General features: G+C 40.4%; 2 protein-coding genes across 2 annotated transcripts; one reads left to right on the top strand and one right to left on the bottom strand.

The window, feature by feature from the left end:
* The first annotated feature begins 53 nt into the window (after positions 1-53).
* Positions 54-8,780, top strand: LOC131345480 (nuclear factor 7, brain). The gene is made up of 6 exons (XM_058378405.1): positions 54-697; positions 1,766-1,861; positions 2,084-2,314; positions 2,475-2,497; positions 4,119-4,237; positions 5,372-8,780. Exons 1-6 carry the CDS (start codon positions 299-301, stop codon positions 5,908-5,910), a joined length of 1,407 nt encoding a protein of 468 aa, XP_058234388.1. The 5' UTR covers positions 54-298; the 3' UTR covers positions 5,911-8,780.
* Positions 8,781-10,879: 2,099 nt separating this feature from the next.
* Positions 10,880-11,837, bottom strand: LOC131344778 (psychosine receptor-like). The gene has a single exon (XM_058377249.1). It carries the CDS (start codon positions 11,835-11,837, stop codon positions 10,923-10,925), a length of 915 nt encoding a protein of 304 aa, XP_058233232.1. The 3' UTR covers positions 10,880-10,922.
* Positions 11,838-18,357: the final 6,520 nt, after the last annotated feature.

Raw genomic sequence — 18,357 nt, 5'->3', positions numbered from 1 at the left:
TTAAAGCTGTTGATAAATCAATGTCTGAAAAACTCAAACCTGCCCCAGACTGGGCAACACGCTGGTTTTACATGAAGCCAAACATTCAAATCATCAAGAGACTTGAACTTCCTGTTTTGTGTCTGGCGTGCTACTCCTCCCTCTCTGCTCTTCCTGAACACTCAAAAGCAGCTGAAAGGAGCTTTCCGTAAAACCTGCCGAGCGAGGCGAGTTCGCACCGTGGCTGCAGACCCGCGTGCTGAAGGTGACGACGCGACACTCTGGCTCTCGCTATGACAGAAGCGTCTCGGGCGTGACCATGTCTTCCAAGCTGCCCGAAGAGGATCTGTCATGTCCTGTCTGCTGTGACATCTTCACTGATCCTGTCCTGCTCCCGTGCAGCCACAGCTTCTGCCGGTCCTGCCTGCAGAACTTCTGGGATAGCTCAGTTTTCCGGACCTGTCCAATTTGCCGGAGGAGAACCTCGAGAAAGCAGCCTCCCAGCAACCTGGCTTTGAGGAACCTGTGCGAGGCCTTCGTGCAGACCCAGAACTTGAGATGCGAGAAGGAGAAGAAGGCGGCATGCCCACAGCACGGCGAACAGCTGAAGCTCTTCTGTGTGGACGACCAGCAGCCCATCTGTGTGGTGTGCCAAGCCTCGAGAATGCACAAGGGTCACGAGTGCGCTCCCACAGACGAGGCCGCTCTGGACTGTAAGGTACTGTTCGGACAGAGGCGCTTTGTGCTGCACTGCTCTGTTGCTGCATTGTGTCTGTAAAGAGGGAAAAAAATCACTGCTCCAAAAAGGATTTGCTGTTGTTGCTTGAGAGAATGTTGTTAATCAAGTGGTGTCTCAGTGCGCTCTCAGAGCCGAGGCATTCCAGCAGCACCTCGCCGCCTCACATCTGCGCTTTGTACCTTTCGAACTCCAACGTTCTTGAAATAAATCCACATGCACATGTGTTTGACTTAGCACTAGAACGCTTGTATTTCAAACACATGTTTTGGAACCAGAAAATCTCGTTTTTGGAAGCAGCAGTCGGGGTCAACCTGCTCCAAAGCACTGTAATACCTTCTCGAGATTTTATCATTTAAACTCTTTTTACCCGAGACTAGAAAATGTTTCATCGTGTCCATGTTGATGACTGAGCATCTTGGTCATGTCTCACTCCCCAGTGGAGGTTAATATGAAGCTCATATGAAAGTAGACACTCAGGAACTTGTAGTGTTTCAGAAGGATTTCTGTGTGTTTTCCCTAGCCAACAGTTCCAGGTTTGTTTTTTTTCCACACAATTGTTTGTATCTTCAGAGTACAGGTTGATATCAAACCCATTTCTGCTCTCTGAGATGTTCTCCGAGTGCTTGTTCGTCTAAAAAGCAACTCAGATTTCATCTTCAACCAGTAAAATTCTGTGTAAGGTTCTCCAACGGAGGGAAAAACACACGGCTAAGACATGCTGAAAGCTAAACAGACTCGTTTTAGATCAGACTCACAGACACAACATCATTCATTTCTTTATATTGAGTGAAAATGTCTGATGAATTGATTCCGCTGGTGTTAAGGAACTCTAGTATACTGGTAAAAAGGGTCAAATCCCTCTGGGGCCCTGGGGCCCTGCTCCTCATTTACCACAGAAATGTGAACAATTTGAAATGACAAACATTTTAATTTAATATTTTTTTCTGTATTTTTTCTCTTCCAATTCTACCTGAATAAGATTTTTACATGAACAAATAATTTTTTTTAAACAAATCTACACTTTTTTTTCTACACGTATGTTTACAGGAGAAGCTCGATTCAGCTCTGAAGACACTGAAAGACAAGCTGGACGTCGTGATGAAACTCAAAATCACTTCAGCTATGACACTCGAGCACATCCAGGTAAATTAATAATAATAATAATAATAATAATAATAATAAAATGATATTTTTATTATTTATTATATTTTTATTTAAATTTAATGAATTAATATTTTAATAAATTACATTTTTTTGTACAATATTTTTTGAATTAATTATTTTTTTTATTTACATTTAAAAAAAATTACAGATAAAACAAATGGAGATTCTGTAGGCTGATTTTTTAGATTCTGTGTGCTTTAGAGTCAGGCCCAACTAATAGAGCACCGAATGAAACATCAGTTCATGAAGCTTCACCAGTTCCTGCGTGAGGAAGAGGAGGCTCGGCTCTCCGCGCTCAAGGAGGAAGAGATGAAGAAAGTCCTGGCTGTAAAGAAAAAAGACGAAGAGCTGATAAACAGGATCTCATCTCTCTCAGACATCATCAGTCTCATGGAGCAGGAGATCGGCGCTGACGATCTGACGCTGCTGCAGGTATAAATATCACCACTCATTTCCTCTGGAACCTTTTACTCTGGAGCACGGTGTTTATGACGTCTTGACCTGCTGCCAGGAAAGTTTTCTTATTCTCTGTAACTTTTGGCTTTTCGGAGTGTTCAGTGATTCAGTTCTTGTGTTTTGTTTCCTTTCACAGAACTTCAGATCTGCCATGGAGAGGTATGTGAACCTCATCCTCATCTGGGTGACACCAGAGAGTGTGATTATAAATCATTTCCTTTCTACAGCTGTGTATAGTCACATGAACACTAAATGAAGGCTTCAAATATTCAATGATGAAGAACCTGAGTGCAAAACTGACCACTGCCACAGCAAAGTGGGTGTCATGGTCTCCATACGGTTCTGTCTTGGTGCTGTGTCATGATAGAGAGGCTGAGACAGAAGGAAACCAGCAAGCAGGACAAACTGGGCTAGAACTCTAGAAACTGGGAAAAAGTAAAAAGTAGTCAGGCAGAACGGAGCGTGATCTCAGTGTATGCTTCGTGTGTGTATAAAAGTCTTTTAAACGGATGATTGTGAGTCAAACCACAACCCACTTCTCTCAAATCACATGCTCCATGCTTCCTCTCCTCGACTGATCCCACCATCCCTCAGGGTACGAGGAAGACCTGCATGACATCTCTTCTTCTTTCTGGTATCTACAGTAAGTGGTGGAATGAACTTCCCCTAAATGTCTGAACAGCTGAGTCTGAGTCACTAAGTCATCAAACCATATCGAAGTAGGTCCTGAGGTACTTAAACTACGACTTGAGGGGTGCATCTTCCTTATAGGAAGGTAGGATCCTACACCTCAAAGTTCTCCATGCCCTGTTTTCTGACATGCTGTTCTATTCATCATGGTTGTAAAGAGTGATAATTTGAGTTACTAGAATATATACTGTAACAGGCTGGCTGTGTCACTCTAATCTCTATCACTAGCACTGCCTGTCTGACTTATCCCACCATCTCTCATGACTCTTATCTGTATGTCTGAAAACCTGAGTCTCTGGCTGTCTTCAAACAACTTCTTCCTGAAGTACTTAAAGATATTGTTGTTTGTGAGCTTTTCTTGTTGTATTTTCTTCCCAGGAGAGACTGATGCTGTTCTCAGTCTGTGACCAGGTTCAAGACCCACTTTGAGCGGGTGCGAGTAGGACCTGTGGGGGTTACATTGGTGCCGTGACCCGGATGGGAGTAAGGTTTAGGGGGGTGAGTGTAATGGAAGCCAGTGGTAGGTGCTGTGCAGGTAAACCTCACTCCTCTGATCTCAAGAGGTGCGCTAGCGGCTGTAGTCTTTAGCCTCCTTGTTAGTGTGCCCGCCTCCCATTCCGGAGACCCGCTCGGAGCGGGTGCGAGTAGAATCCAGGGGGGGTACAAGTGCATTGTGGGAAGTGGAGTCCATGGCAGCTATTTTAAGGATTTTATGGAGCTTGTGGATTTGTTAGAACTGACATGCTAGCGGTTAGAAGTTGTTTCCAACCCCTGGTGCCACAGGGGGACGTTGTCAGGTTCATTTCAGTCAGGTTTGATTGATCCAGCTCAGGATCCCAGAATGCAATGCAGCTATAATGCAGAGACAGAACAGATCAGGAACTGAATCAGCATGAAGGCAGCTGAAGAGCATCCAGACCATCAGGCTGGTGTTTGGTTTATTCGCATTAATGGACAGCGTAATGAGAGACTGACCATTAGAACTGATTGAGATCTGAGGTGCATGTTGTGTGTGTGTGTGCGTGTGTGTGTGTGTGTTTGTGGTGAAAATTAACCAGCTGATTTTAATAAACACTTCTGACTTCTGTAGATCTCAGAGCTCTGCACTAAATCCAGCAGGGTTTCATGGGGCATTAATAGACGAAGCTAAATACTTAAGTAACCTGAAGTTCAGGGTCTGGGAGAAGATGCAGGAAGTTGCTCCTTACTGTAAGTAACACAAAGATCCACAACATTTCTTATATATATATATATATATATATATATATATATATATATATATATATATATATATATACTGTATACACAGAAAAGCATGTGTTTTATTCCTCTTATACCACAGATATAACACACAGACTCTGTAATAAAATGTTTATAATGTCATGTAATAATGTCAAATAAAACAAATGCCTGTTACCTCTTATGTTATATAGTTATTCAGACCTCTCTCTCTCTCTCCTCTGTGTTTCTCACTATATCACACTCTCTCTCTCTCTCTCCTCTGTGTTTCTCACTATATCACTCTCTCTCTCTCTCTCTCTCTCCTCTGTGTTTCTCACTATATCACACTCTCTCTCTCTCTCTCTCTCTTTCTTTCTTTCTTTCTTTCTTTCTTTCTTTCTATTTCTCTCTCTCACTGTAGCTCACTGTATCTATACAATATGTGGTTATCTCTCTTCTCTCTCTCTCTCTCTCTCTCTCTCTCTCTCTCTCTCCCTGGCACTGGTCTCTGTTTCTCTTTCATTCCTTCTCACTGTCTCTCTCTCTTTCTTTCTTTCTTTCTTTCTTTCTTTCTTTCTTTCTTTCTTTCTTTCTTTCTTTCTCTCTCTCCCTCTCTCCCCCCTCCCTTTCTCTCTCTCTCTCTCTCTCTCTCTCTCTCACAAAAAACAAACAGACAAAAAACAAAACTGTAGTTTAAAACTAAGAAGAAACAGAAAGAACAAAGCTGTTACAATACACTGACACTGGAGACTCCTTAATTAGACATTAATTAAAAACCTGCATAGAGAAAACTTCACCTTATCAGTGTTATCTTTAATATTTATCTTTGTTTTAATATCAACACACACTAATCTGATTTCAATTCATTTTAACTAACATGAATTGGAAGATTTGAGTGAAAGAACATCAATTAAACAGCTACTGTACTGCAGTGATACACAAGGTGTCAACATCCAGCCCCTCCAGAATCGGGTGATTTTAAAATCAGAGAAATTAACGCAAAATCAAACAAACTCTGTGAAAGAAAAAATCTTATCACATGCTAAGCATAATCTGTATGTTTAGGCATCGTATTTAAGGTGAACATTTAATTTATCTCCTGTCTCTTCATTCCTCACTCAGCTCCTGTGACTCTGGACCCGAACACAGTGCACCCATGTCTCAGGCTGTCCGAAGACCTTAGCAGTGTCCATTACAGCAGCTCGGGTCGTCCTCTTCCCACCAATCCCGAGCGCTTCTGCGTCAGTGCCGAGGTCCTCGGCTCCACGACCATCAGCTCCGGCACGCACGCCTGGGAGGTGGACCTGGGAGAGAGCGATGACTGGATCCTGGGTGTGGCCAGCATGTCCGTTAAGAGGGACCTGGAGGTCCCGGCGCGCCCGGAGAACGGGTTCTGGACTCTGTGCATGCGGGATGGCGAGTACAAAGCCATGGAGTCCCCTGTAAGGACGCTGAAGGTGGACAAGAAGCTGGAGAGAGTGAGAGTGGAGGTGGACTGGGACGCAGGGGAGGTGTGTTTCTCTTGTCCTGAGGACGGAAAAGTGTTGCATAAGTTCACACAGGCGTTCACGGACAGGGTGGTGCCGTATTTCTACACGCAGAGTAAAAGGCCTCTGAGGATTGTACCACAGCTGGTGATGATTTCAATAAAGATGAAGTGAGATGGAATATGGAATAAATGTGTAGCTTGTGCTCGGTGCACTGATACGAGAGACTTGAGAAGAAGGTTCAGAGTAGAAAAGCTGCCAGTGTTCAGCGAATGAATCAGACAATAGAGTAAAAAATTTAACTCTCCTGACCTGGGAGCGGAGTTTCCTTCTTCCTGTTTACATCCTGTGGCACGTTCTCAATATCCTATGAACCAGTGGCACTGAAAAATTTAAATTAACCCTAAAACACAATGAAGGGATTTAGATTTTGTATGTAAATGAGACCACAGTGGCTTATAAATGATACGTGTCGTCTGATGCTCATTTGCATATTAGTATCTGATTGGACCTTGAATTTTATTATGTAAAATGCGCTAAGACATTATATTTAGCATCCTCTTGAATTCAGTTTCTGGAAGTATGAGCTCACTTGTCTTCAGGAAACACTTTATCCTGGTCAGGGTCCGGAGTCGTTCCCGGGAACACCGGATGTGAGACAGGAATGCTCCTGGGATGAGACACCGGTCTGTTGCCGAGCATCGTTCACTCTCATTAACACCAAGAGCCAATCTAGAGACACCTACACATGGGTTTTTGGAATGTGGAAGGAAACCGCAGTAATAATAATAATAATAATAATAATAATAATAACAATAATAATAATAATAATAATGTGAGCATCGAGGAGCTTGAATTTTTCTGTATAAATATATTTAATAGATTGACTGATAATTATGATCCTCACTTCTCCAAAAAGTCCTCACTTCCCCCAAATGATCCTCACTTCTCCAAAAAGTCCTCACTTCCCCCAACTGGTCCTCACTTTTACAAAAAAGTCCTCACTTCTCCAAAAAGTCCTCACTTCCCCCAACTGGTCCTCACTTTTACAAAAAAGTCCTCACTTCTCCAAAAAGTCCTCACTTCTCCAAAAAAGATCTCACTTCTCCCAAATGATCCTCACTTTTACAAAAAAGTCCTCACTTCTCCAAAAAAGATCTCACTTCCCCCAAATGATCCTCACTTTTACAAAAAAGTCCTCACTTCTCCAAAAAAGATCTCACTTCCCCCAAATGATCCTCACTTCTCCAAAAAGTCCTCATTTTTCTAAAAAAAAAGTCCTCACTTCCCCCAGATGGTCCTTACTTCTCCAAAAAAAGTTCTTACTTCCCCCAACTGGTCCTCACTTTTACAAAAAAAGTCCTCACTTCTCCAAAAAGTCCCCACTTCTCCAAAAGTCCTCACTTCTCCAAAAAAGATCTCACTTCCACCAAATGATCCTCACTTCTCCAAAAAGTCCTCACTTTTCTAAAAAAAAAAAAAAAGTCCTCACTTCCCCAAATGGTCCTCACTTTTACAAAACAGTCCTCACTTCCCTCAAATGGTCCTTACTTCTCTAAAAAATGTTCTTCCTTCCCCCAACTGGTCCTCACCTTTACAAAAAAGTCCTCACTTCTCCAAATGGATCTCACATCCCCCCAAAAAGTCCTCACTTCTCCAAATGGATCTCACATCCCCCCAAAAAGTCCTCACTTCTCCAAAAAAGTCCTCACTTCCCCCAAATGATACTCACTTCTCCAAAAAGTCCTCAATTCTCTCTAAAAAAAGTCTTCACTTCCCCAAATGGTCCTCACGTTTACAAAAAAGTCCTCAATACCCCCAAATGGTCCTCACTTCTCCAAAAAAGTCCTCACTTTTCTTAAAAAACAAAAAAGTCCTCACTTCTCCAAAAAGTCCTCACTTCTGCAAAAAAAGTCCTCACTTCCCCCAAATGATCCTCACTTCTCCAAAAAGTCCTCACTTTTCTAAAAAAAAGTCCTCATTTCCCCAAAAAAGTCCTCACTTCCCCCAAATGATCCTCACTTCTCCAAAAAGTCCTCACTTCCCCCAAATGATCCTCACTTCTCCAAAAAGTCCTCAATTCTCTAAAAAAAAGTCCTCACTTCTCCAAATGGTCCTCACTCCCCCCAAATGGTCCTTACTTCTCCAAAAAAGTCCTCACTACCCCCAAATGGTCCTCACTTCTCCAAGAAGTCTTCACTTCTCCTAAATGGCCCTCACTTTCCACAAATGGTCCTCACTTCTCCAAGAAGTCTTCACTTCTCCTAAATGGCCCTCACTTTCCACAAATGGTCCTCACTTCTCCAAAAAGTCCTCACTTCCCCCAAATGATACTCACTTCTCCAAAAAGTCCTCAATTCTCTCTAAAAAAAGTCCTCACTTCCCACAAATGGTCCTTACTTCTCCAAAAAAAGTTCTTACTTCCCCCAACTGGTCCTCACTTTTACAAAAAAAGTCCTCACTTCTCCAAGAAGTCCCCACTTCTCCAAAAGTCCTCACTTCTCCAAAAAAGATCTCACTTCCACCAAATGATCCTCACTTCTCCAAAAAGTCCTCACTTTTCTAAAAAAAAAAAAAGTCCTCACTTCCTCAAATGGTCCTCACTTTTACAAAACAGTCCTCACTTCCCTCAAATGGTCCTTACTTCTCTAAAAAATGTTCTTCCTTCCCCCAACTGGTCCTCACCTTTACAAAAAAGTCCTCACTTCTCCAAATGGATCTCACATCCCCCCAAAAAGTCCTCACTTCTCCAAATGGATCTCACATCCCCCCAAAAAGTCCTCACTTCTCCAAATGGATCTCACATCCCCCCAAAAAGTCCTCACTTCTCCAAAAAGTCCTCAATTCTCTCTAAAAAAAAGTCTTCACTTCCCCAAATGGTCCTCACTTCTCCAAAAAAGTCCTCACTTTTCTTAAAAAACAAAAAAGTCCTCACTTCTCCAAAAAGTCCTCACTTCTGCAAAAAAAGTCCTCACTTCCCCCAAATGATCCTCACTTCTCCAAAAAGTCCTCACTTTTCTAAAAAAAGTCCTCACTTCCCCAAAAAAGTCCTCACTTCTCCAAATGGATCTCACATCCCCCCAAAAAGTCCTCACTTCTCCAAATGGATCTCACATCCCCCCAAAAAGTCCTCAATTCTCTAAAAAAAAGTCCTCACTTCTCCAAATGGATCTCACATCCCCCCAAATAGTCCTTACTTCTCCAAAAAAGTCCTCAATTCTCTCTAAAAAAAAGTCTTCACTTCTCCAAGAAGTCTTCACTTCTCCTAAATGGCCCTCACTTTTCTTAAAAAACAAAAAAGTCCTCACTTCTCCAAAAAGTCCTCACTTCTGCAAAAAAAGTCCTCACTTCCCCCAAATGATCCTCACTTCTCCAAAAAGTCCTCACTTTTCTAAAAAAAGTCCTCACTTCCCCAAAAAAGTCCTCACTAACCCCAAATGATCCTCACTTCTCCAAAAAGTCCTCACTTTTCTAAAAAAAAAGTCCTCACTTCCCCCAACTGGTCCTCACTTCCCCCAACTGGTCCTCACTTTTACAAAAAAGTCCTCACTTCTCCAAAAAAGATCTCACTTCCCCCAAATGATCCTCACTTCTCCAAAAAGTCCTCACTTTTCTAAAAAAAAAAAGTCCTCACTTCTCTAAAAAGTCCTCAATTCTCTAAAAACAGTCCTCACTTCCCCCAAATGATCCTCATATAAAATAAAACCATCTATAGTGTTTATTTTTGATGTAATATATTTTTATTTCCTCACTGCTCCTGCACAGCTACTTGAATAAAAACAATACACATTATTGTATTTCAGATTTTATTTATTTGTCATTACATGATATTTTTAAGTGAATATATACTATATAAATATCAGCCTTTATCCAGTAACTGTGAATAAATCTATATTACATATTATAAGTAAAAAACTAAGACCAGATTTAGACAATGCTAGTGAGCATGTGCATGTGTAAACACTAGAGGGCGCCAAATGTACAAAAATGAAGCGGTTTCTCGTGTCTCACATCTTTTAAATCCTGTGTTTGTTGAACAGTATTGTGGCTGAAAGTTATTGAATGGCTTGTAAATGCTAGTGCAAAGAATTAAGCTCATTAAATGAAGCTAATTTATTAAAAGAACATTATTTTATTCATGCAATAAAATGCATGTCAGTACTACGTACAGAATTACTGGCACCCTTAAAAAGGACAAAAATAAAAAAATAAAAAATCATTTTTATTAAACATTACACAAAATTATTTTCTACTCAAATTTTAATTTTAATAAACAAACAAACAGAGAAATAAATAATTCTAAAAAAATAATAAAAATAAATTAATACAAATAGAATAAATAAATTAATAAAAAATATATTAATTAGATTTATTATTAATACCTTAATTTAAAAAATTTCATAGCATTGCTCATTTATGAAAAAAACTGACAGTGAACAGTAAATATATGCTTTTGACAGTGTGTGTACCTTTATTTAAGCAAAAACTGAAGGAAACCCTGAAACATGGGGAGAACATGCAAACTCCACACTCAAAGGGTAGAGTCAGGAATCAAACCCCCAACCATCGCCAAATCATGGAGGTGTGAGACAAACCTGATAACCATCGACTTCATTAAGCAGCTCTCAAATTCCAGATGTTCTGTTGATTTTTCTTTACCCAAGTATAGAGTGTCTTTTGTTATGATTCAAAAACCAAAGAGCTTTTAGACTTTTTAGGAGGGATATTGATAGAAAATAATTAGAAGCACTTAAGATGTCACTTCCAATCAGTGCTTTGTAAAGGAAAGACCAATTTCTAGAATTCTGTCTCTAATGGTAACTCTACAGGACGGCCAGAGTGTGTTCCATCATGTTAGACGCTACAGGTACAGGCTCAGTGCACTTATTCTCTCCACTGGAGGCTTTACTGATTGTAAAGGTGCCAATAATTTTGCTAAATGAATCACGGTGAATTAAAATCCTTAGGCTCGAAATAAAACTAGTTACACTGATCAGCCATAACATTAAAACCGCTCTGGATAAAAGTCTCTGCCAAATGTCAGGCAGGTTTTAATGTTATGGCTGATTGGTGTATACATACAGTATTAGTCAAAGTATTATATTCATATTTATATAAAGCAAGGGTGGAGCAGAATGAAAATCTAGACCAATCTGGGAGCTCAAGGCTTGTGGAGATGTAAAGCTCTAAGCTGGTGATTGCTCTGCGTTGGTCTTTTTCGTACAGCAGAGCTTCTTCACCAAACCCTCAGGCAGGAAGGGGATCTTCTCTAGACGAGACAGGTAGACGAGCGGCTGGATGCTGCTGCTGATGTTCAGGAAGGCGAATCCCACAGGCTGGACATAGCAGGTGAAGACCATGGGTGAGTAGTGATCCTGGAATGGGAACAAGGCCACCAGAGGGAGGTAGTTAAAAATAATGATGCACAGGATGGAGAGCACCATCTTGAAGGCTTTCTTCTTCATAGGGTGCATCTCATCCTTGCCCGCCCCTCGTGAGCGCTTCAGAGCCCAAAGGATGGACATGTTGCAGATGATCATCCAGGTGAACGTGGCCAGAACCTCTCCTGTGAAGACCTTCTCGAAGTCATGGAGGCCACCGATGGTTTTAGCCGAGGCGTAAGCGAAGGTGAGGCCGAGGACGAACAGCGTCAGGACGATCCTGTACTTGATGTGCTTCAGCTGACTGAAAGCGATTGGGAAGATCACGGCGACGAAGCGATCCAGACAGATGCAGGACAGAAAGAGCGGCCCACTCGTGTCCTTCACGCCGTAGGAGAACTTCAGCGCCAGCCAACCTTTCATGCTCTTCCAGTAGAAGAGGTTGAGGAAGCTTATAGGGACCATGAGACCGAAGTAGGCATCCATGAAGGCCAGGCATCCCAGGAAGATGTCAGAGGTGGAGGGCTCGTGACGATTACGGATCAGGATGGCGATGACCAGGATGTTGGCCGGAAATCCGACCACTATGTTAAAGGTTTGCACTGCCAGGTCGAACAGGATGCCTTCCACCATGTGGTCACACCCATCGAACACACTGAAGGGCTTTGGGGTCGTGTTCAGCTCCAGAGGGGCAGCAGTGGGTTCGATGGTGAGGTTCATTCTGAGGGCGAAGTCGTAAAGGTAACGCATGGCTTCAGAGGAACGGACTGTGGTGAAGGAAAAAAGACTTTTTACTCACATCAAAACCATTTCTCAATGATTATAATGGTTCAGTTATTGATAATCAATAGGTCATGGTATTTATCCATTTATGATTAAGTTTTGGGAAACGTATATCTTGGGACCTTTCCCAAGTCTTGACAGTAAAGACTTACTGTCCTGCCCGGAAAAATTCACCATATGACCAATTAGACATTAATATTTTGTTAATCTGTAGTTATTGACATTAGTCTCAGTGTTATGTGGAGTGACCTCTGTACTGTACAAGTTCCACTGAATGAGCTGTTACTATGGAAACGGCAAGGTATTAGAAGGAGTCCATGTTATTTAAGATCAGAGGTGCTGCTATAGAAAAAATTAGCATAATGATATCCAAGAATACAAACATGTGGTATTTTTCAACTTAAATCAATTCTATTTGTATAGAGCTTTTAACAAGGGGCATTGTCACAAAGCAGCTTTGGAGAAATATATAAATTCAGGATGTAAATTCTAAAGGTATTCCAATTATCCTTATTATACACTGACCAGGGATAGCATTATGCCTAATATTGTGTTGGTCCACATTTTGACCCGTCCTGCACTGTGTATTCTGACCCCTTTCTATCAGAACCAGCATTAACTTCTTCAGCAGTTTGAGCAACAGTAGCTTGTCTGTTGGATCGGATCACACGGTCCAGCCTTCGTCCCCATGTCCATCAATGAGCCTTGACCTCCCATGACCCTGTCACCGGTTCACTACTGTTCCTTCCTTAGACCACTTTTGATAGATACTGACCACTGCAGACCGGGCACAACCCGACAAGAGCTGCTGTTTTGGAGATGCTCTGATCCAGTGGTCTAGCCATCACAATTTGACCTTTTTGGTCAAACTCACTCAAATCCTTAAGCTTGTCCATTTTTCCTGCTTCTAACACACCAACTTTGAGGACAAAATGACACAGGATGTCTAATATATCCCACCCACTAACAGGTGCCATGATGAGGAGATCATCAGTCTTATTCACTTCGCCTCTCAGTGGTCATAATGTTATGGCTGATCAGTGTTTAATGTTTTGTATTCTCTTTTAGGACATGAGCCAAAACAAGAGAAGATTTAATAAAGATTCATGTAGTAATAACAACTCTTCATGGGGGATGTGGTAGCTTAGTGGTTAAGGTGTTGGACTACTGATCAGAAGGTTAGGAGCCTGAAGCCCAGGTCCACCAAGTGGCCTCTGCGGAGCCTCTGAGCAAGACCCTTAACCCTCAGTTGTATAAATGAGATAAAGTGTAAGTTGCTCTGGATCCGGATGTCTGCCAAATGCCAGAAATGTAAATGTCCACAACAAAAAGGCTCAAGAATTCCAAGGTCTGAATTTATAGGAACTTTTTTTTAGGCAAAGGACATCCTTCAGAGACCAAAATGGTCTGACCTGTTAATACACACACCCTAAAAATCCCATTTCACTTCACTTCACTTTCCTTCAGTCAGATTCAGAAACACAGTGTATGTGTAAACAGCTGATCCTGATCCATATCCATTTAGATAATATATATATACATTTTAATCTTCTATACAATTTCTATTTTATTTTTATTCTACTTTTATGTGCTGGACAGTCTTAAAACATTTCCCTATATAGGATTGTGTTGTGTGTGTGACCAATATAATCTGAATTTCATTTGAGGCTCGATAATCCTCTTGTTGTGTTCATAAACACCGGAGCCTCAGCAGCAGCAGTATGTGTGTGTGTGTGTGTGTGTGTGTGTGAGTCACATCTCACTGTCAGAAAAACAAATCAGAGACCACAAACAAACGAGAGTGTCTCATCCTCAGGGCTGTTATTGTGTTATCCTGTGAGCTCGTGCCAAAAGCCACAGGGGGAGCCGGGTCTGTACAAACAGCATCTACACACACACACACACACACACACACACACACACACACCTTCCCATCTTCAAGAAGACCTTCCAATGACAAAATTATGAACGTAGATAATTAATAATACGCTACACAGAAAAACATTTGGCTCTTATTTATTTATTTGTTATTTTTTCTTTAGTTCCTTGTGGAGATCGGCCAAAATGTCCCGATACGGCCAAACCGGTCAGATATTTCTTTCCGAGATGCCAAATTTCATATGAGAAGTGTACCAGTTATTACATAAGCACAGGTAACAATCACACATGATCATAAACACTGTGTCTGTGTCACCTCTATAATCTGACAAGTCACTTTAATGCATTTAAAGTACAACTGAAGGAATTAATCACTCAAGATTCCTAACCATCCGCTTGATTAAATTTTATCACATGCACACGCTATCTTAATATTAAATAAGAGCTATCATGATGCCTGGCTTGCATATTATAATATATATATTTAACATAGACATGCTATTTCACTTCAATTTTTATATATTTCTTTTACATTAATATCCATCCTAAAACTATATCCACATTAAAAATCATATCTAATCAAGCAAAAAATATCTTGAGCCTATTAGGAAGTGTTCTAGAATTTTCCCAAGCATGAAATATTCTTGAATTTGCTGAATTTAAGCGTTTCATTCTAGACCTAAAGCTTGAAATGTCCTGAGATAAGTCTACTAATCTTATATCTCATATTTACATCTATTTATCTGTATTTCGAAGATTTTTTTTTTCACTTGTATCTGTAAGATGTCATCTTTTTTTTTCCAGATGTCAGTGTGTGGATGTAGAATTAAATCCCTAATGAAAAAAGTCCGGAATGACCGGAAACCTGTCCTCTTCTGGGTGACACACGAGAGCGTGATTAAATAAAATCAGTCAGTTTCCATAAAAAAAAAAAACAATAAAACAATCCAGTTCATTGATTTCATCATTCATAAGTAACTACAGTCAATTTTTATTCTTTTTTACACAAAAACTCATCTCAACTTGTTTATTCTCTAACCCACATACACTGATCAGCCATAACATTATGACCGCCTGCCTAATATTGTGTTGGTCCCCTTTTTCCTCCCAAAACAACCCTGACCCGTCCTGCACTGTGTATTCTGACCCCTTTCTATCAGAACCAGCATTAACTTCTTCAGCAGTTTGAGCAACAGTAGCTCGTCTGCTGGATCGGATCACACGGGTCAGCCTTCACTCCCCACGTCCATCAATGAGCCTTGACCGCCCATGACCCTGTCGCCGGTTCACCACTGTTCCTTCCTTGGACCACTTTTGATAGATACTGACCACTGCAGACCGGGAACACCCCACAAGAGCTGCAGTTTTGGAGATGCTCTGATCCAGTGGTCTAGCCATCACAATTTGGCCCTTCATCAAACTCGCTCAAATCCTTACGCTTGTCCATTTTTCCTGCTTCTAACATCAACTTTGAGGACAAAATGTTCACTTGCTGCCTAATATATCCCGCCCACTAACAGGGGCCATGATGAGGAGATCATCAGTCTTATTCACTTCACCTCTCACTGCTCATAATGTTATGGCTGATCGGTGTACATCTTTGGGTCAATTTAGGGCAGAAAAACAATCATTAAATGATTGTATAAATGTCCAGAGACATTATCTGCAAATAATAAGTAGATAAACCTAACATGGCTCTAACAGCAGCATTCATGCCGTGGTCCACATCACTGACAAGACACTTTTTTCTTAAAACCCTAAGCTCTTACCTGTATCTCCATAACTCCATGAAGTCATGCTGCCTTTGCTGCTGCTGCCATGTGATTGGCTGATTGGAGAACTACAGGACTGATTTGTACAGGTGTTCCTAATATAGTGGCTGGTGAGTGTATATAATTTGTACACAGGTGGATATCAGGGTAAACATGTGAATTAAAATGAAATGTTAAAAATTTGCCTGAACTATGATTGCTTACAGTAGCTCCTTCAAGATTTGGGTAATGAAGAGTTAATCCATCCATTGTCTATACCCGCTTTATTCCTAATTAGGGTCACGGGGGTCTGCTGGAGCCTATCCCAGCACACACTGGGCAAAAGGCAGGGGTACACCCTGGACAGGTCACCAGTCCATCACAGGGCCACATATAGACACATAACCACTCCTATGGGCAATTTAGAATTACCAATCAACCTAATGTACATGTTTTTGGACTGTGGGAGGAAACCAGAGTAAACCCACACAGGCACGGGGAAGAACATGCAAACTCCACACAGAAAGGCTCCTCTCTGTTCAAACCTGGGATTCGAAACCACGACCTTCTTGCTGAGAAGACCACTGACCACTAAGCCACTCCGCTGCTCCTAAAAAGGTTCCTTGCAGAAAAATACCACCTTAAAAAGGTTTTGCAGATTTTATTTATTTTTTGTTTCATAGTTTATTTAACTGTAAAGTCTTATTGTAAGTGTATATGGAAACAGAAAACAGAATCTCAAACAAAACCTACATGAAGGAGAAAAAAATATATCACATTTTCTTTGAATAAATGAATAAAAGAATATTCCTCTTAAAAATAAAAATAAAAGAATATGCCTTTTAAAAATAAAAATAAAAGATTATTCCTCTTAAAATAAAAATAAAAGAATATTCCCTTTAAAAATAAAAATAAAAGAATATTCCCTTTAAAAATAAAAATAAAAGAATATTCCTCTTAAAAATAAAAGAATATGCCTTTTAAAAATAAAAATAAAAGATTATTCCTCTTAAAATAAAAATAAAAGAATATTCCCTTTAAAAATAAAAATAAAAGAATATTCCTCTTAGAAATACAAATAAAGAATATGCCTCTTAAAAAATACAAACAAAAGAATGTTCCTCTTTTTACCCACTTTCAAAACTGTAAACTCTATCCCTCAGAAGAAACAAAACAAAACAAGGAATTTAGAATTTAAAGCATCTTCATCTGATTGATAAACTTTGTGTACCCATTTTTTCTTATTTTTTTTAAATATAGAACCTTTTTATAGTCTAAAGAACCTTTTTCCACTTCAAAACATTCCATGTGTGTTAAAGATTCCCCACAGAACCACACCCCCTGACAACGACCTTGATTCTGACCACGCCCCTTTATCTGATGTCACCACCAATTAACCATGTTGTTGTATTCCATCTAATGCACCACTTCTTCGTTTGAGTTTTATTAATCGGGCTAGAAAATAAGGACCCCAGAAAACCTGAACTTCCATATAGACCTGACTTCATCCACATCAATGACATAACATGCATGAATAAGTGCTTCAGAGTTATAACAGCGTACATAACTGTTATATGATCCACCGAAACACGAGCTGCTGTGTGTTTTATAAGCGAGCCCGTGATTAGCACCGCCCCTCTGCAGGTTCCCCGAGAGGACACACAGGGGGACGGATGTGTCTCTGAGGCTTTGTTATAGTGCTCATGTGGGACAGGGACATGTTCCTAAATACACTGCTCACCTGCGATGTCTCTCTGGGCTCACACACACACACACACACACACACACTCTAGAGATGAACTACATGTTTATCACTTTGTCTCTCGTGGGAAATCTGGCCAGTTAGAGTTATAAAAGTTGATCAGCTGCTTGAATTAAACCTCCACAAAACAATCACTTACCAATAAAGTGGAAAACTTCTCGCATTCATGAGCAGAAGCTCAAATATTCCAGAGAATATAGAGCAAACATTACACGTGCTACATTTTAACCTTGTGTAACTGGATTTATTTTTGTCCTGTTAGAGTTACTCTTAGAACTGAATCATTTCCAGATAAAATATTCAGACTAGTTAATTTATATATATATATATATTATGAGAATTATGTTCAGTCGAAAATATTGTTTTAACTTCTTAAAAACTAAACTAACTGTGAGAACGTTAACGCTAACATTTCCATCGAGTTTAGAAGTAACTGGGAATATTGTGTTGTTTAAACGTTGTGAAACATCGCAGCCTAATCTTCTTAAACTGATTCTGTTATTAAGGTTTGTGTTCATTATCGGTTTAGCATAAAGCATTGAAGTGAACTGTGTGAATAAGTAGAATTTAAGAAGTTCATGAATTATACTCATGATTTGAAATAATGATTAAGTTATAATATGATGAACGCTTTAAATGAAATCTTTAAATGATACATTTATCAATACTACAGCATAAAAGTCTCACAAGACAATTCGTTCATTAAGCTAATTAGATACGCGAATAGATAGCGAATGAAATTCTAGAGAAACTTACAGAGTTTTAGGAAGGAGAAGCGCGGTCTCGTTGGCCGTGATCGCTTCGACGGATCAGATAAAAATGTTTGGCTGAAGTTCTCTGAAGAAACTTTGTAAAACCCTGAGGTATTAGAAATATGGAAGAGAGGGAGGATCGTTTCGGGCCGGGCCTCTGGAGGAAGGGGCCGTCTGGCTGTTTTTGTCAGACCTTCTGTTCTCCTGTGATGTTTTCTCCAGCATGTGATAGGCACGGGCCTGATGCTGTTTGTCTCTCACACAAATTTTGGTGCTTATGCAAATGAACGCTGTGTTCATATAGTGCCTCAGAT

Source organism: Hemibagrus wyckioides, linkage group LG24 (assembly GCF_019097595.1).
Source record: "Hemibagrus wyckioides isolate EC202008001 linkage group LG24, SWU_Hwy_1.0, whole genome shotgun sequence".
Lineage (NCBI taxonomy): Eukaryota > Metazoa > Chordata > Actinopteri > Siluriformes > Bagridae > Hemibagrus > Hemibagrus wyckioides.
The sequence above is the reverse complement of the archived record's forward strand: the minus strand, read 5'-3'. Positions and strand labels throughout refer to the sequence as shown.